General features: G+C 40.1%; 1 protein-coding gene across 6 annotated transcripts in view; it reads left to right on the top strand.

Annotated features, from left to right (window-relative positions):
- The first annotated feature begins 1,366 nt into the window (after positions 1-1,366).
- Positions 1,367-19,549, top strand: part of tsc2 (TSC complex subunit 2) — a 52,472-nt gene continuing 34,289 nt past the window's right edge. For 4 of the 6 annotated variants that reach the window (XM_057843230.1, XM_057843228.1, XM_057843231.1 and 1 more), the window contains exons 1-21: positions 1,368-1,756; positions 2,218-2,390; positions 6,635-6,721; positions 6,787-6,897; positions 6,975-7,122; positions 7,221-7,338; positions 7,431-7,479; positions 8,730-8,855; positions 8,956-9,029; positions 9,850-9,976; positions 12,855-12,998; positions 13,081-13,218; positions 13,306-13,409; positions 13,504-13,585; positions 14,559-14,714; positions 14,812-14,931; positions 15,098-15,220; positions 15,311-15,417; positions 15,492-15,657; positions 18,499-18,621; positions 18,694-18,828. In XM_057843230.1, the coding sequence (XP_057699213.1) occupies positions 2,253-2,390; positions 6,635-6,721; positions 6,787-6,897; positions 6,975-7,122; positions 7,221-7,338; positions 7,431-7,479; positions 8,730-8,855; positions 8,956-9,029; positions 9,850-9,976; positions 12,855-12,998; positions 13,081-13,218; positions 13,306-13,409; positions 13,504-13,585; positions 14,559-14,714; positions 14,812-14,931; positions 15,098-15,220; positions 15,311-15,417; positions 15,492-15,657; positions 18,499-18,621; positions 18,694-18,828 (2,376 nt within the window). In that variant the 5' untranslated portion in view covers positions 1,368-1,756; positions 2,218-2,252. Of the gene's footprint in view, positions 1,757-2,217; positions 2,391-6,634; positions 6,722-6,786; positions 6,898-6,974; positions 7,123-7,220; positions 7,339-7,430; positions 7,480-8,729; positions 8,856-8,955; positions 9,030-9,849; positions 9,977-12,854; positions 12,999-13,080; positions 13,219-13,305; positions 13,410-13,503; positions 13,586-14,558; positions 14,715-14,811; positions 14,932-15,097; positions 15,221-15,310; positions 15,418-15,491; positions 15,658-18,498; positions 18,622-18,693; positions 18,829-19,549 lie in introns of all 6 variants that reach the window. The other 2 variants (XM_057843225.1, XM_057843227.1) reach the window with 1 other exon arrangement.

Genomic DNA, 19,549 nt, shown 5'->3' with positions numbered 1-19,549 from the left:
GCTTCGACCTCACTTTTTTTTTTTTTTTGCTTTTAAATGTCAGCTTTTTTCCCCCTCTGTGTATTTTTTCTTCTTCTGCCATGTCCCTTTAGGGCAGGGGTGTCCAAACTTTTTGCATAGGGGGCCAGATTTGGTGTGGTAAAAATGTGGGGGGCCGTCCTTTGCTGACGTGCTTTACGTAAAACAATATATCTAAGCAAATTTTAGCAAGCCATTCTGTGTGTCACATTTGCTTTATTTATTTTTTCTTTTTAAATGATAATTTCAACGATCTCGCAACTAGCCTTTGTGGTGTTCTCTTTTGACTTTCGGGCTCTTGCGAAATACTGCTAGCTTCAAGTTGCTTCAATTTCTCGCTGCGTATCTTCCCTGTTATCTTGTCGTACATGTCAGCATGTCTTGTTTGGTAATATCGCCTCACATTGAACTCTTTAAAAACAGCGACTGACTTTTTGCAAATGAGGCAGACATAGTTGTTGTGTATTTTATTGAATAAAAAGTCCAATTTCCACCTATCCTTGAAGCGTCGGCCATCGCAGTCAACTTCTTTTTTTTGGTGATTGTCGCCATTTTAGAAAATTGCAAGTAAAGGGTCACACGGGGTAATGTTGCTTAGAGTGCTGCTGCCTTTTAGTGGGTAAATGAGGAGCAGCATTTAGTGTATAAGCTACTTAATATGCTGGTAGCAGTACTGCTGACCAATTTATTAAGTCTGTGTGCGGGCCAGATGTTATTGATTTTATGACAGAGGCTGGGGGCCGGATGAAATTTGACCACGGGCCGCATTTGGGGGGCCGGACTTTGGACATGTCTGCTTTAGGGGCTCCTAAAAATTGAAAGTAAAAACTCTAATGCATCTCTTTCTCACTCTGTCAAGTCAGCCACGCAGTGCGTTCAGGTACACCACGCAAAACACAACCGCCACATTATAACCCGATTCGTTATATTATTTCAGGAACTGTATTATTATTATTATTATTATTATTATTATTACATTTATTATATTATTATTCAGATTTTTATTTTTAATGTATTTGTTTTGCTTTGTGTAATTGCTATTTGCAATAGTACCAGTAGTTTTTATTAAGGATTTAGTGTAGGTTTTCGGCCTGTGGAACAAATAAATGGAATTATAATGTATTCTTATGGGAAAATCCTGCTCGAAATATGACCATTTCGACTTACAAACAAGGTCCTTGAACGAATTAACTTCGTATGTAGAGGTAACATTTTTTAGTGGAGATCACTCACCCTTCGTCAGTTGCAGGAGTAAAGTCTACCAGTAACCAGAGATGTCCCCCGACGCAAGATGGCCACCAGTTACTTACGTCTCAAAGTTAAAAAGATATTGAGCGTCATGCACTACGAACAGACTCGCAGAATATCCGGGGACTCCACCGTTCTCGGTCCAGCTCTGATGACGTTTCACGAGCCCACGAGAACACAAGCACGGACAAGAACGAATACTATTGAGAAACGGCCTGTCCTTCCAATTTTAATGAATTCCGACATGTCTTGGCGCTGTGTTGTGATGTAACTTGCATTCAAATGCAGGCTTCGCAGGCTGTACACCTTGTTTTTGGAGTCTCCGTGTTGTCAATCCATCGGAGTGTCACCTGATCGGGGGAGTGGGCTTGCTACAGAACGAGCCTCCTGCTTTGATCATAAGTCGGTGTCCTGACTTAGCCTTTGCTTCTCTTGCTGCAGAGAAAAGAAGCTGTGACTGAATGACACAAAAGGACGGAAGTCATACAAGGTGAGGGTAAAGTAAAGGGAGGAGGGGGGCGTTGTTTACCACACAAGGAATGCTAGTTTCCTGCACTCAGTGTTCAAGCTAGCCGGTCAGCAGCACCATGATGTAGTAAATCATGTTTGATCCTTGTTTAATGTATAGTCCTTACTGTAACAATGTCCATAAACAAACAATTGATAGTTTTGATGTCGTGATACAGAAGCAGAGAAGAGCTTATGCTTGTTCCTCTCATCCTCTTTTCTCCTTTTTCTATCTTAGTGTACATGTCCAACACTATAAATGTATTCCCTAATGCTGAAATACTTTTTGCAATAACAAAATGTGATGTTTTTCCTCCTTTATTTTCCATACTAAACAAATGAGTAGTATTGTAATAGTACTGCTTTGCAGTGTGAAAAGAACAGTGATAGACTGCTCATTATGCAAACCTAATATGCTAAACTTGTTGCATTCTCTTCGCACAGCTTTCCATTATAGCCTGTGAACCTTGCTTTGCTAAATGATGAATAAACAACCTAGCAAAGAAAGCCTAAAGGATAAGGTGAAGGGGATATTTGGACTGGGACCACCACGGCCGCCCAGCAAACAAAGTGACCACAAACCATCAGAGTTTATCATCACAACTGATATCATAAAGGTATGTGATAAACATTGTTCCAAATGCCCAATCATCATGTTCTGTGGGTTTCACAAAGGAGAGGAAGGAATGCTTTGCAACTTGTACTCGTCAAAACAAAAAAAAAAAGGCCACTGAAAAAATAAAATCAGACAGGCCATTCATGTTCCAACATGAGCATGGACTTGGGCTGCACTGGCCATCTTTAAAACATTGTTGTTTTTACCTAGTTGCTCTTCTTCGATGGGCTGACAGGTTTCAGCTAAAGTTATCCACCCAGTCGACTTAGACGTCCTGAAATTCCCATGGATTGTCCATGCCAGCGTGTCTAAATTACTGTAATGTTTAGGGGTGCACCATATCCATTTTTTGCAACCGATACCGATTTCGATAACTTCCTGTTCCTCAAGGCCGCTCCCGATACGATAATTGATAATATATGGCGGAAAAAACAGACAAGACTGAAAAAGCAGTTTCTGCTCTTGCACTCCTCTTGAAAAGAAACGGCTGTATTTTAAGCCAAAACAACTGTTGTGTTTGATAGAACAATATGTCCATATGGTGCCATAGCAGATTCATGGCGCAATAAGCCCCCAAACTATTTTTAATTTGTCCGTTTTACCCTGAAAACCCCCGTTTACAGATGTCGTGCAACCGCTTATGTTTTAACCCAGACATAAAACTAAGGTAATTGATTATATTTATTATTCAAAATGTCTGTGATTTTTAGCTCAGAATCATGAATTGATGTGTAATATTTCGTTTAAAAAATATCATTATTCTTTTTTTATTATTATTCACTCGAATATTTTGACATCACAATGGAAAAAAATGGCGTCTGTAAAAAAGCCACGGATATCTACCTCATAACAATCGCTTAATTGTATTTTTTTTGTTACTTTCGCATTTTCTCCGATACGTAAGATGATAATCGATCCAAATGAAGAAAAATTGGGGAAAAAAAAGTTTAAAGGTGCCAATATATGAAAAAGAAAATCTCAACCACTCTTTGATGTCTGCGATTTCTGCATCGCGACCCTTGTTATATTGCCATGTTTCACGCATAAAATCCAGCTGTGGGCATTCACAACTGTGTATTGACACTCAGTGATACATGCTACATGGAGTTTTTGGATCAAAACAAAGTGAGTACGCGATAATATCTCGTTAAAGTCATGGTGTCTGTAATTCTGCTCTCGCGTGCTCTTGCCTCCAGATAGGGTTTTGCTGTTAAAAAACATTAAAAAAAAAAAAAAAAAGCCCTCCTGTTCAAAAATTTTCTTCCCCCAGAAAATGGAGATTTTAAACTTTCCAATGATGTATCACACATGCATATCGGACAATTTTGAAATTTGGCCAAACTGGGGGTCTCTGAGCGGAACTTCAAGTCACCTGAGTGTTTTCCGCCATATATATAATTTAAAAATGTATATTCACCTGAGTTTTACATCACTGTAGGTAAAAAATACTACTGATGGATTCAGCATAGATTTGCCTTTGACCTAACCAGAATTTTCATGATGACATGAACATTATTATTGTAATGAACAAAACAAAGAAAAAGAACCGTTTTGACTTCGAATAAAGTGCCCATATTTATTTTTTCAAATAAATATAATTTGAGTCAATCACAATCAATCAGTCAATGTCATTGACGATGTATTCCCCTGAACAATGAGCATTGAGCACTGAACTTAAACAAACATAAACCCAACAGGTATTATGCTTTGTCAGCAGATAAAACATTTGGTGCAGTAGGAGAATTTTGTGATCTTGGTCCATGAAACAACTTTCTTAACCTGGCAATTATAGGACAGCAAGCCTAACAATAACCAAAAGGCCTCTCAAGAACTTGTAAACATAACTAAAATGCTAGCATTTGCTAATCGCCATAATAAGGTTTATCGCTCCGTGATGGAAAAATACAGCCACAAAACTTTACATACTGGTAAAACAGGAGTGGAAACAAACGCACACATCCCAATCCACCGACTCCGTGCCAAAAATACTATATATTATCGGGCCTATTAATAATGTTACCGGATTTAATGGGATGATATCATAATTCCTATTATCGGACCGATAATTATCAGACCGATAATCGAGCACCTCTAGTAATGTTTCAAATTGTGTCACTTGCCTTAAAAGCGAACCTCAAATAGTGCAAATGTATTGTTTTTGTTGAGTAAAATCGTTCATATAAGTTAGTAAACAATTGTTTTTTTTCCTAAATGTATTTGTTCTGGAGGAGTTTAGTGGCGTTAAAAAAAACTGTCTTAGCGGATACTTATCTTGATAGTAGCCAAGGGCGTAGGTTTGGTAGGGACGATATAAAAACATAACTTGCATGTACACTTTTTTTGCTGGGGACGTGACATTAATAAGACCAAACATATTATTGAACAGGGGTCAGGGCTACATTTCTCACGAATATGAACCCATTTAATTGATTGGCTAAATATTAAATGCAAAATAAATCTGTTTTGACTTATACTTTCACATGTATTGTTTCAGGTGATACGCCGTTCGAGTCAAGCCTTTGTTTTCATCAACTACTAAAGAAACATTTTGAAAAAACTTTGAGAATAAAAATTTTATTAGCAAATTTAATTGCAATATATGAAAATGAATCATATACACATACACAATAAATATAAACTTGTTAAAAATCTCTTAACTATCCAGGAATGCAAAAAATAAACATTTGTCTTAAGAGCACTCAACATTGTCCGTCTAAATAAATGAAATATAACTGAAAAAACCTCTTAGTCAGGGTATAACAAAAATAAATAAAAATGGAGTCTTCCTTCAGGTAAAACACGACTGCTTTTGTCCGCAAGCACGGCCAAACTCAACAAAAAATGAAAACTTTTTACCTCGATTATGATTAATGTATAAATATCTAATAAAAATGTCAGCATAGGCTGCAAATAAAAATGTTTTTAATAGGGATGTCCCTGAACTGACCACGTGATCAGAAATCGGGCCATTTTTCAGATGATCAGAATTGTGTGTAAAGGATCAGGTTTTACATTTTTTAGGGGCTAATAAGTAAGGAAATAATCCAGAAATACAAAAGAAACAAAAATATATGTTTTATACTCCCGGAAAAAGCGCAAGAGAAAGTACTGTAAACACTACAGTACTGTAACGTGTTTGGAACTTTTGTTTAAAAAAAAAAACAAAAAAAAAAACCAACAACAAAAAACCAAAAAAATTAATTTCGGTATCTGATCGGGACTTGGTATCGGCAAATTCTCAAAATTAGGTGAGTCGGACTCAGGCATAACCCAATCGCATATTTTTTCACTCAATTTTTAAATGAATAATGTAGAAAATAAATACATTTTACATTGTAAATAAACGCAAGTCATCAGCCAATAAAGATCAAGTAGTACTGCTGTCATATTTGCATGCTGTCCACTTGATTTGAACTGTAACACCTGTGTGCAAGGGAGTTGGTCAAGTGGCCGCTTAGTTCACTGGACAGAATTTTTTCAACAATGCGACCTACATCGAACCAACGCCCATGTCCGGCCAACACCTTCACATCTGGATAACGCAATGTACAATGCCTACTCTACCATGTATTGATTGTGCGTCCTTGGTTGCAGGGGACGGGACTTGATAAGCATATGCTTCTCCCGTCAGCCCTTGTCTTTTTTCTCCGGTTCTTTTTTTCTTCGGGTTAATCATATCACATCTTGTAACTGTCAATGATACCGATGATTATTACAATAAACAATAAACAATTAAACGTGCGTTTGAGGGGAAAAAATGGACATGCACATTCAGCAAGTGAGAAGGGTTGAATAAAATAATAATAAAATAAATAAAATATAAAAATAATAAAATAAATAAAAAATAAATACAAATAATTTAGTTAATAATGGTAGGGTCAATTCTATCCCTACAATGTGGAAAGACATACATACATACAGTACATACATACATACATTTCCTATATAACTGAACTCATTATATAATAATAATAAGGTTACTTAAAAGCTAGTGGGGACAATTTGAGCATCCTGAAAAGTTGGTAGTGTTATGTCCCTACCGTCCCTATGCAAACATACACCCTTGCTAGTAGTTATAGGTTGCATTAAAGTGAGAACCATCCTTCCAACCCAAAGTTTTAAAATTATTCTGCTTAATTTAAATTTTTATTTCATCACAGAAACCTGGCATTTTGAACAGGTTGAAAGAAAAAAGTTAGATCTAATGTATTTTTAACTCCCCTTTCCCCAACTTTTGTTTTTCAGGAACTCCTCCCTGAATGTGGACTAAGCAACCGTATTCGCACAATGAATCACATTTGTGATCTTGCCAAAACCAAAAAATTTGAGGAGGTGAGTGCTCCGATACTTTATGGGATACTTGCAAATAATGTTTATAATGCTTATATGTTTCACAGCATGCAGTAGAAGCCGTGTGGAAATCTGTGGAGGACATGCTGACACAGGAGCAGCCTCCCGAGGCCAGACATGCTGCCCTACAGCTTCTTAGGGCCATCATACAGGGACAGGTTGATGCCTACAACGTAAACAAATTATTTCCCCAAATGATAACAGATTTTTAAAGATATATTGTTTCTTTTTGAAGGGTGAGCGACTCGGGGCCCTGAGAGCTTACTTTTTCAAGGTGATCAGAGACTACCAACCATGCAATGAAGACCTTTCTGACAGACTAGAAGTCTTCAAGGCCTTAACTGAGAATGGGAAGGACATCACATACCTTGAAGAAGACATAGGTAAAAGCTGAATATACAAGAGCTTGAATTGGGTTGTTCTTGGCATTTAAAGGCAACTAAAAAGTCATTTTTTTTGTTATTTTGGTTTACTCCCTTAGCTCGTTTTGTCCTGTTGTGGATGGACATAGGTCTCACATCTGACTTTCTCCATGTTCTTGTCAACTTGGTGAAATTCAACAGCTGCTACTTGGACCAAAATGTCTCCATCATGGTCCAGTAAGTCAGACAGCCAATGTTAACAGACTGCCTTATTCTCTAAGGGGCTATGATTCAGATGTTTTTTTTCCTCTTTTTTTTTTTTTTTGCAGGAAAATCTGCCTTCTTTGCAACAGGACGACCTCTTCAACGGATATTGAGGTTGGTTCAGTTTACATTAACCAAAATGTCGATCATTTAGACCAGTGTTTTTCAACCTTTTCTGAGTCACGGCAAGTTTTCACATAGGAAAAAATGTCGCGGCACACCACAAACCAAAAAATGTTCCAAAATTACTTCCTGTACAATATATTTATTTATCCAATAATTTCTCAATATTTATTCTAACTCAGTGTGACTTGAGCCTGTTTAGATGAACACAAAGCCGATATCGTGGCTGGAATTGAAGAAAGACACACACAAAGCTCTTTGTCTCTCTGTTTTTATTATTTTTTTTTTAATCGCAGTTAGGCTTGAAAAGCTCAGACTTATCAGACAGGGGGACTTTAGCAATGTCTATAACCGCATCAGGGCTGAGCATCTCGCTGACAATTACTTTGCAGGCAGGTAGTATTAATTTCTCTCCCTGACTTTTTGAATTTAGCAACAAGTTCAGCAACAAGGTAGCTAGCTTTGGGGGCTTTCTCATTTACCTTTGTAGGTTTTCTCAAAAAAGTTGCCTCTTTCTCAGTGTTTTCACTAAGGCGGACAAAATAGTCCATCAACTTGTTTTGAAGCGACGGTTGCTACGTTCGAAGATGACGTTTCAGCTTGTTTGGCACCATGGCAGTGTTGAATAGCTGCTCGTGTTGCATTCAAGAACTGCTCTGATTTCTAGCCATCGGCCAACTTGCTGTCCTTGACAATGTGTTGGAATAAAACACAGGGGGAGGATTGACAGTTGTCAGATATGGATAAAATAGGAAGAACGCTTTCGTGTATATCGACACTTGACGAGTGTAATCCAATGACGTACAGTAGACGTGCTGGGGTCCACATTTTCGCGGACAGCAAGGTGGCTAGAAATCCGAGCAGTTCTTGAACGCGACACGAGCAATACCTCCCTCATTTGCACACAACTGAAACCTTCTACCTAGTCCTTCCTTCCTTCTGAAACTCCGCCCAATGACGTAAAACAAAAAATGTCACACCTGACAACTGGCACACCGGTTGAAAAACACTGAATTTGGTTGATAAACACTGAATTAGACGAGCCATCTATTTTGTTTGAAACATTTGTTACAGTGCTAAGTGCTAATTTCTGAGCAAAGAAATCCCTATGTCATTATAGCAGCATTTTAATTTTCATTACAGTTTGTGAAAAAAAAAAAGCTTTTTACACCCGCAAAAAATCACCATGACCTCATTGCACTGCAAAATTTCATGAACCTGACCCTTGTTTTATGTAATAGCTGGCTCTCCAGGTCCTTGATGCAGTGGTGTGTTACAACTGTCTTCCTTCAGACTCGCTCGGTGTTTTCATCATAACACTGTGTCGCACAGTCAACGTCAAAGAGTTTTGTGAATCTTGCTGGAAGGTAGGTAGACATGCATTGAAGGCTCTTAGCTTAATGACAAAACAATCAACTGCCTCTTCGTTTTTCTTGTTGTTGTCCTATATTGCTACTGCTGCTCCAGTTGATGAGAAAAGTGTTGGGCACTCACCTTGGACACAGTGCTATTTACACAATGTGCCGCATAATGGAAGAGAGGTACTATTACTATTTTGTCCCTTTCACATGACAAATATCTTGAGTGTGTTTTTTTAGAGCAGGGGTGTCCAAACCTTTTGCAAAGGGGGCCAGATTTGGCGTGGTAAAAATGTGGAGGGCCGACCTTGGCTAACGTTCTTTACGTAGAACAATATAACCAAAATTTAGCAAGTCTGTGTCACATTTGCTTTATTATTATTTTTTAATTAATAATTTCAACAATCTCGCAACCAGCCTTTGTGGTGTTCTCTTCCGACTCTCGAGCTCTTGCGAAATACTGCTGCTGTGAAATTAAACTGGCTTCAAGTTGCTTCAATTTCTCGCTGTGTATCGTCCCTGTAATCTTGTCGTCCATGTCAGTGTGTCTTCTTTGGTAATCGCCTCACAATGAACTCTTTAAAAACAGCGACTGTCTCTTTGCAAATGAGGCAGACACCGTTGTTGCGTATTTTAGTGAAGAAATAGTCCAATTTCCACCTATCTTTGAAGCGTTGGCCGTCGCAGTCAACTTTTTTTGTTGATTGTCGCCATTTTAGAAAAATAGGGTCACACAGGGCAATGTTGCTTAGAGTGCTGCTGCCTTTTAGTGGGTAAATGAGAAACAACATTTAGTGTGTAAGCCACTTCATATGCTGGTAGCAGTACTGCTGACAAATTTATTAAGTCTGTGTGCGGGCCAGACGTTATTGATTTTATGATAGAGGCAGGGGGCCGGATTAAATTTGACCACGGGCCGCATTTGGCCCCCGGGCCGGACTTTGGACATGTCTGTTTTAGAGTGATGCTCTCATTTGAGTTAACCTACCATCATGTACAACAGGGTCTACACGGAGGATGCGCCATTGTTGAGAGGAGCCGTGTTCTTTGTTGGAATGGCACTGTGGGGAGCACACAGGCTCCCCGCACTCAAAAACACGCCCACGCTGGTTCTGCCTTCTTTTTACAAGGTAAAACCTATTTAAATATTGAGCTAATTTCAGATATTTAAATAGAATCCTAGGTCTATGTAACACTGAAAGTACAATTTGTACTTCTGCACAAAATGCCTTCTCAAGTTCTGTATTTTCCAGACTGTAAGTCAGTTTTTGTCTTACATTTTGACTGGGCTTGGGACTTGTACTCAGGTGCGATTTATTTATGGGGGGTTTCACGCTGATATACACAAGAGGGACACTTTAGACATGCCGTCCACTTCCAGAGTTTGTAGATTTGTTTAGAAGTGATACTGAAGATAAAGACTTTTTTATTAATTTGGTAGTCATTTGGAGTAAAATCGAGAGTTTGGTAAACATGTTGTTTTGTATAGGCTATAGTAACCTGAATAACAATATTAATATTAATACATTACTTTAACAGATGCCTATTTAGCTTGTATTCCATTGTCTTGTTTTATTACTATGATATAAAAATGAAATTTCACACAAAAAATGTGACTTGTACTCCAGTGCTAAGCGCCAAATTAAACTTTCTGATACCTTTCTACCATTTGAAAGTTGTTACAGGACACACACCCCTTTTGAAAGGACAGAAATTATTTTCTAATAGGATTTTGCTCCATATTAGAAGCATCTCAGTATGAGCTCATGGTGGTTAACATGCATTATATTGGTAAACAGAGGTGGGTAGTAACGCGTTACATGTACTCCGTTACATTTACTTGTGTACCGTATTTTTCGGAGTATAAGTCGCACATGCCATAAAATGCCCAACGAAGAGGAAAAACAACAGATATAAGTCGCACTGGAGTATAAGTCGCATTATTGGGGGAAATTTATTTGATAAAATCCAACACATAGAACAGTTATGTCATCTTGAAAGGCAATTTCTATTCTATAAGAGTTATTCAGATAACTATAGCATAAAGAACATGCTAACAAGTTTACCAAACCATCAGTGTCACTCCAAAACACCAAAATAACATGTGAAATGATATAATAATGTGTTAATAATTTCAAACATAAGTCGCTCCAGAGTATAATTAGTAGAGCTGGGAATCTTTGGGCACCTAACGATTCGATTACGATTACGATTCAGAGGCTCCGATTCGATTATAAAACGATTATTGATGCACCCCCCCTCCTTTTTTTTTTCTCTCTTTTTTTTTTTAATGTTTTGTACATTAGTTCCAAAATTGTTCAAAAATACTCTCAGGCTAAACCACACTACTATTTCAGTATCAAGTTAACATATAGCAGTAAACAAATATACAAAAATAACATTAAATAAAAAATTCCAGTCCCCATTCTGTATCAGCAGCTTTAAACTACATTCAATTAATTTAATGTTGTGAATCAACCATTAAATTTGTTAAAATTGCTCCCGTTATTCCATAATTTCCCTTTTGTCTACTTTCGACATTTGAAAGTTTTAAAACTATTGTAAAGACAGATTCAATTCAATATTTTACCGATTTAGGAGTATTTTAGATAAAAAGTTAATTAGGTTTGCTTGGAAGGTTCGCTACAACAGCCTTGCAGGGAAGTGTACTGCTTTAAGATGGCGGCCGTTTATAACTCCCGCATCAACTTTTTGTAGATGTGCTGCTAACACTACCAAATCTATAATGCATCTAGTCCTATATAAATGATATCCACCGTAACATTATACGGATGTACTTTTCTAGCAGCTTTTCGGCAGCAGTCAGGTATGTTGTTGTGTTTTTTTTATCTCGTTGCATGAGTTGAGCTAGAGCCGTGAGTTGAGCATTGGCATTACCCGAGGGGTCGGGTAATGGGAAGCATGATGTTTAGCTACTCGCGCTCCGTTCTGTCCCGAAGACCGCGCGGCGCGCTCAGTGTTGTGTACTTCCGCTTTACTTCGCATATTTTAATAATCGGAATTTGGATGTTTGTGAATCGTTCTCGAATCTTCCACGGCCGAATCGCGAATAATCTAAGAATCGGAAATTTTGCACTAATGCTCTAATAATTAGCACTCCAAGCCAAACTATGAAAAAACTGCGACTTACAGTCCGAAAAATACGGTAACTTTTTGAGAAAAATGTACTTCAAAGAGTAGTTTTACCAAGCCATACTTTTTACTTGAGTAGATTTGTGAAAAAAAAAGAACGCTACTGTTACGCCGCTACTTCGGGCTACACAAAAGTTGTTCCATTTTTCCTCTTTATTCTATGTATTAATTAGATTTATAATTTTTTTTGCCAGCGATACCAAGAGTAGCTCTACCAATTTCTCCAATGAGACGTCGCAACAATAATCGCATGACTCCATTACACCAATCTGACGCAAGCTTGCCGTTCTATGATCACCCAGCTTGTTCAATCAGTCTTGACATAGAGCTCTGCCCTCAACATTAATCGAAAATTTTTACCGGAACTATTAAATATTCAAAGGAACTATTTTCTCCACTAGAGGGCACTCATGCTCTTTGAAAGAATAATGCCTCATTCTGTCTTTTTTTTTTCCTCTTGACAGAATTCAATATTTTTTTATTTATTGTATTTCTCTAATGGGCTATTGTACAGAATCATTATAACAACAGTTCATATAGATAAGTTTTTCCTGAGGGAAAAAAATACCATTGTTAAAAAAAAAAAAAAAAAAAAAAAGCAGTTACAATGTTACTCATTACTTGAGTATTCTTTTCACTGGATGCATTTTTTTTACTTGAGTGTACTTTAGTACATTTTTTTGGATGACTACTTTTACTTGAGTAATATTATTTTGAAGTAATGCTACTCTTACTTGAGTACATTTTTTTTTTTGCCTACTTTGCCCACCTCTGTGGGTGAAGCAACCCAACTCATTCAATGAAAATACATGATTGAATTAGGATGACTGATGGTTTTTTACCTCTACTACTAAGGCTATGTCGTGTGCCAACGAGGTGGTTTCCTATGAAATCGTCCTCTCTATCACTCGGCTAATCAAGAAATACGGCAAGGAGCTGCAAGTTGTTACGTGGGACATTCTGCTGGGCATCATAGAGCGACTCTTGCAGCAAATTCAGGTATATATGCTCACACACACTCCCAGATCTTTTCATTGCAAGCTTTTATCGCTTTATCTGAAGGATCTCATTGTCCTCCTAGGCAATAGGAAGTGCCGAATTGAAGGCCATCGTTTATGAGCTGTTGACAACAGTAGAAGAGCTATATGAGCAAAATGGTTACCATGGTTCCACAGAGAAGTTCTTCAGTCTAGTGGAGAAATGTGCTGACAAAAGACCGGTTAGTCTTGTGGCTATTCACATCTGAAAGACAGCTCTTTTTTCGACATACTGTATCGCTGATCTTCTTTGTATGTTTCTGTGAAAGGATGCGTCAGTGCTGACCCTCATCTCATACAGGGCCCAATCCATTCAGCCCGCTAAGGATGGTTGGATTCAGAGCCTTCACCGGCTTATGGAAAAATTCTTTAGGTGAAATGAATACATTGTACTCGAATTTTCAAGTCCTATACACACTCTGAATCTGTCATTTGATAATGGTTCCCGTTTACTGTCTCCCTAAAAGAAATGAGAGCCGCAGTGTGATCAGGATCAAAGTTCTTCACATCTTATCTTTTGTTTTAAGCACAAACCGTCAACTGTATGAGGTATTTACTGTATAATTTTATCTAAACCCTTGAACGCGCAAGTGATTATTTTTGGTAGTTTACAAAAACCTGACCTCATAACGACCTAGTGTCCATGTACATGTTCATCGCATTATGTAAGCCACAATATTGACATTTAGTATACAAATGTGGCAGATGTGAGGTCTCATTTATAACAACATTAATATCCCCTTTCACTATTTTTAATATCTCGTGCTTGTAATTGTTGCATATTTGATGCTTGCATTGATACTGTCACATTAGTTACTAGTAGGGATGTCCCGATCCGATCATTTGATTGGAAATCGGGCAGATCGCGTCATTTTTCAGAGGATCAGAATGGGGTGAAAAGAATCGGGTTTTTAATTTAAAAAATATATTTGTTTTTCTTCTTCATACTTGTACAGCACCACACCCTGCCTTCTGCTAAGCAGTGTGGCCAAACTATCCAGTGCAGCTTGCGTTTTGTACTTAAAGTTAACGATTATTAACAGGTTTGTGGCGTTGATCTTGCCAGAGAAGCCTGGTAGGGTAAGGTACAAATGTGCCAATCATTGTTAAACTTGCAGCCCATTCATAAGTGTGCTGTAGCAATTCATTCTGTAAGTGTGAGCGTCAAAGCGTGTGTGGATTTAAGTGGACTCACTCAATGAAGCATTTAATAAGGATAAACATTTTTCTACGTTATGAAGGCGGCACGGTGTGGTGACATGTTTGGAACTTTTGTTCAAATTTAAAAAAACAAAACAAAAAAAAAAACACTTTTTTTCCTGATCGGATCGGCAGATTCTCAAAATCAGATGACTCGGACCAGACTACGGTGCAAAAATATGTGATCGGGACATCCCTAGTTACCAGTTGTGTATAACAAAGTGGAAATGGCCGAATGTAAATAATTACAAGATATAATCAAATGTTTAGTAAATAATGAAGCTAATTTAAAAGAGACATTCATTATTCATTTCTATTTCAGGATGAGTTGATAGAAATGGTAGTGATTCCTCTGCTCAGTGGCATCGCTGACGACCGAGATCCAGCAGTAAGAAAACAAGCTACCCAGCTTTTGGTGGACCTGGCTGAGGGCTGCAACACCCACCACTTCACTAGCCTCTTGGACATTATTGAGCGGGTACGAGCACATTAAATAAGACAGCTTAACCCATAGCCTATATTAACTAAACTCTAATTTAGTATAAGATGTGTTCTAATTGCTGTTTCTTTTTAAGGTTGCCAGCCGTTCTCTCGCGTCTTCAGGATCTATGGAAATTTCAGATAGGGAGCACACAGCAGAGTCTCCAATGGAAGATGTCAGGACCGCGATATTAGGACTACTTGAGATTCTTCAGGTAAAACTCTTACTTACTTTTAAAATAAAAGTAATATAGTATAGTATAATTTGGCACATTAGGTAGAAAAATCACACAAGGTGCAAATCAGTTATTTAGCATTTTAGCAATGTACTATTTTTCTTTTCTTATTTCATTAAGATAAGTATGAATTTTCCCCCACTAGAGCAAGCTTTACAGTCTGCCAGCCAGCCATGCAACTCGTGTTTATGAATTACTCATCAGCCATCTGCAGCTCCACTACAAAAACAAGTACTCTTCTGTGATTGCTTCTAGTATCAGACTGCAGGTAAATGCAACTCTGTTAACCATAATTAGTTCGGTTAACTTCCTTTACTAATAAAAGAAAACATTTTTGTTGTCGTTGTTGACATTTTAGATTTTCGACTTCTTCCTGAGAATGCGAGCAGACTTTCTTCATCGTGTTGGTGTCCCCAACAAAGATGGTGCCATGCGGTTTAGCCCTTACTGCTACTGCGATATAGGGTTAGTACACACACACGCACACTTGCCTTATTCACTGATTAATTTCATAATATCATTTTCGTTGGACGATTCAGGGAGCCAGAGAAAAGAACAAATGAAAAGAAGTCGTCAGGTCCAACGTCTCCGCCTGCAAGTGGTCCACCTCCTCCGGCTGCTCCTCCTTCTGTCACTGCAACAATACGCTCTGCCTACCTCCCCTACTCGTTAGCTTTCGGTGTGATCCTTCACTGCTTAAAGATGGTACACATGAATATGTTCTAATATTTTTTTCCTTGAAAGAGACGCAGCACTAAATGAATGCATCAATGCATATTGACTTTTCTACTCCTAAAGGGACTGACACACGTTTATCATCTGCATTCCAGCTTAAAGTTCTGTCGGAGGTGGGTGTTGAAACTCTTTCTGACAGGGTATTCTGCCAGACGTTCCTAGCAGACCCTCACAATACGTTTGGGCCTGCCAGTTCTGGCCAGCATCTTCCCCCGCCATCGGAGCCAACACACCACCAGGTGGTGATCAGTTGACCCTAGTGTCCAAAACATGCGGCCGCACATCCGATGACACGATTACAAAGTCGATCATCGAACTGCGGCCTAGGGTGTCCTGGTGCCAAGTGCACATATGGACACCCCTATGTTTGAACATGGTGTTCGTTATGGACAAACCGTGATGAGCACAGTAGTCCAATAAAAGAACACCACTTGGGTTCTGATCGGGGGGCCGTTCCTCCTAATCACGCCGTTCCAGGTCTCACTGTCATTGCCCACGTGAGCGTTGAAGTCCCCCAGGAGAACAAGGGAGTCCCCACAGGGGGCGCTCTCCAGCACACCCTCCAAGGACTCCAGAAAGGGTGGGTACTCTGAGCTGATGTTCAGTGCATAAGCGCAGACAACAGTCAGAACCCGTCCCCCCACCCGAAGGCGGAGGGAGGCTACCCTCTCGTCTACCGGGGTAAACCCCGACGTACAGGCGCCAAGCCGGGGGGCAATAAGTATACCCACACCTGCTCGGCGCCTCTCACCGTGGGCAACTCCAGAGTGGAAGAGAGTCCAACCCCTCTCGAGAGGATTGGTACCAGAACCCAAGCTGTGTGTGGAGGAGAGTCCGACTATATCTAGTCGGAACTTCTCTGCCTCACACACCAGCTCAGGCTCCTTCCCTGCCAGAGAGGTGACATTCCATGTCCCAAGAGTTTGCAGCTTGGGGTCGGACCGCCAAGGCCTTTGGCTGCAGCCCAACTCCCAACGCGCCCGACCCCTTTGGCCCCTCCCACGAGTGGTGAGCCCAAGGGAAGGGGAACCCACGTTGCCTTTTCGGGCTGTGCCTGGCCGAGCCCCATAGGGACAGGCCCGGCCACCAGACGCTTGCCTTCGAGCCCCACCTCCAGGCCTGACTCCACAGGGGGGCCCCAGTAACCAGCGTTTCAACACCCACCTCCGGCAGAACTTCTCCCTTGTCCCGGGAGAGGTGGGGGACATTGAGTCCGAGTGGGCCATGTTCCGCACCTCCATTGTTGAGGCTGCCGATCGGAGCTGTGGCCGTAAGGTGGATGGTGCCTGTCGTGGCGGCAATGTGCCTCGGGGAGTCCTGTGGGGGGTGCTCCGGGAGTACAGGGTATCGAGCCCCTTGATAAGGGCTGTTCGGTCTCTGTACGACCGGTGTCAAGAGTTTGGTCCACATTGCAGGCAGTAAGTCGAATTCATTCCCAGTGAGGGTTGGACTCCGCCAAGGCTGCCCTTTATCACCGATTCTGTTCATAATTTTTATGGACAGAATTTCTAGGTGCAGCCGAAGCGTTTAGGGGGTCCGGTTTGGTGACCTCAGCATTAAATCTCTGCTTTTTGCAGATGATGTAGTGCTGTTGGCTTCATCAAGCGGTGACCTCCAACTCTCACTGGAACGGTTTGCAGCTGAGTGTGAAGTGGTTAGGATGAAGATCAGCACCTTCAAATCCGAGACCATGGTCCTCAGCCGGAAAAGGGTGGAGTGCCATCTCCGGGTTGGGGATGAGATCCTGCCCCATGTGGAGGAGTTCAAGTATCTTGGGGCCTTGTTCACGAGTGACGGTAAGAGGGAGCGGGAGATCGACAGGCGGATCGTTGCAGCGTCTGCAGTAATGCGGACTCTGCACCGGTCCGTAGTGGTGAAGAAGGAGCTGAGCCAAAAGGCAAAGCTCTCGATTTACCAGGCGATCTACGTTCCTACCCTCACCTATGGTCACGAGCTGTGGGTCGTGAGCGAAAGAACAAGATCCTGGATACAAGTGGCCGAAATGAGTTTCCTCCGCAGGGTGTCCGGGCTTTCCCTTAGAAATAGGGTGAGAAGCTTGGTCATCCGGGAGGGACTCGGCGTCGAGCCGCTACTCCACCACGTAGAGAGGAGCCAGCTGAGGTGGCTCGGGCATCTGGTTCAGATGCCTCCTGGACGCCTCCCTGGAGAAGTGTTCCGGGCATGTCCCACCGGCGGGAGGCCCTGGGGACGACCCAGGACACGCTGGAGAGACTATGTCTCTCAGCTGGCCTGGGAACACCTTGGGATCCCGCCGGAGGAGCTGGTTGAAGTGGCTGGGGAGAGGGAAGTCTGGGCTTCCCTGTTAAAGCTGCTGCCGCCGTGACCCGACCCCAGAACAAGCGGAAGATGATGGATGGATGGATGGATGGATGGATCCCAGCTTAAAGAACCTTGTTTAATAAACTGAAGATAACACAGAATTAACATACTTTGATGTTGGAGAAAAGCATCAATACAAGCCAGTATTTCCAGGAAGTGTCCAGAAGACATGAATACCTGTACTATTTTAGCCAATCAAATGTGAGTATCTCAAATTGCCCGCAACTCTTTGTGACATCAGTATTATTCATTGTCCCATGCACCTCTGTTTGAATCTACCAGTGTTTGTGCTTGGGTATAACTGATGTCACAAAATGGCGTGCTTGAAAGCAGTGCCATTTTTTGCACTATTTTCTCCATTATCAGATCATTTCTAGTACTTTCACATGAAGGAAATTTGTATCAGGTACTTTCTGTCCCTTTAAACATTAGGTGATCGATGATAAATATAAGTTTGTTTTAATTGTGTAGGAAACGGACTGGAAGGTGCTGAAATTGGTCTTAGAGAAGTTGCCGTGGACGCTGCAATACAAAGTTCTTCTGCTCACGTCACCTTGCAGCTTAGACCAGCTTTGTTCCACTCTCTGCTGCATGGTAACCACATTCCCAGCCCCTTCAAAGCTCCTTGTTTGTGACAAAGCTCAGGAGTGCTTCTTGTGCTTGTAGGTGACAGATCGGCTGATTTCAGAACGTTTGAAGAAGATGCCGGATGGATTTTCAAGAACCGATGTTCAACTAGCAGTGGTTCCTGTCCTAACAGCAATAACTTCATACCACAGCTATCTAGAGCAATCAAGACAAGTAAAAACCACAATCTTTAAAAATATATGTCTTTGAGCACAAACTATATTTAACCATCTAGTACAGTGATCCCAAACCACCAGGCTGAGCACCGGTACCGGTCTGTGTTGCATATGCTACCAGGCCGCACAGAAATAATAACTAATTTATGAACGACCGCATTCTGGCCTGTGCATCTTGACACACCAATCTACCTGCCATTATTTTTGCAAATGATTTTTTTCTTTGATTAAAAATATATATATATATTTTTTTTTTTGATTGATTGAAGCAACTTTTATTGGGATTGAATGATTTAGACACAAATGTCCTACCCATAATATGGCCCAAACACAAAAAGGATTGCTTCAATCAAGGAAAACAGTTAGAATGAAAAATTAAGTGTTCAAATGCGAATTTCTGAGTCTCAAATATTTTTTCGCATTCAAAAACTTTTTTTCTGTGGTTGAACTTTTTAAAATTTTTGATTGAAGTGCTTTTTCTTTTGAAAATACATATTTTTTTGTTTGAGGCAACTTTTTTGATTGAATAAAGACACAAATGTCCTAGCCAAAATGTGGTCCTAACGCAAAACTACATTACTTCAATCAAAAAAGTTGTTTCAATTTTAAAAAAATTAAAAAAAACAAACAAACAAAAATTTCAATCAAAGAACAATAGTTTTCAAATACATTTTTTTGAGTTTCACATTTATTTTTGCATTCAAACACATTTTTTTTTG

Source organism: Corythoichthys intestinalis, chromosome 8 (assembly GCF_030265065.1).
Source record: "Corythoichthys intestinalis isolate RoL2023-P3 chromosome 8, ASM3026506v1, whole genome shotgun sequence".
NCBI classification, from domain to species: domain Eukaryota; kingdom Metazoa; phylum Chordata; class Actinopteri; order Syngnathiformes; family Syngnathidae; genus Corythoichthys; species Corythoichthys intestinalis.
The sequence above is the reverse complement of the archived record's forward strand: the minus strand, read 5'-3'. Positions and strand labels throughout refer to the sequence as shown.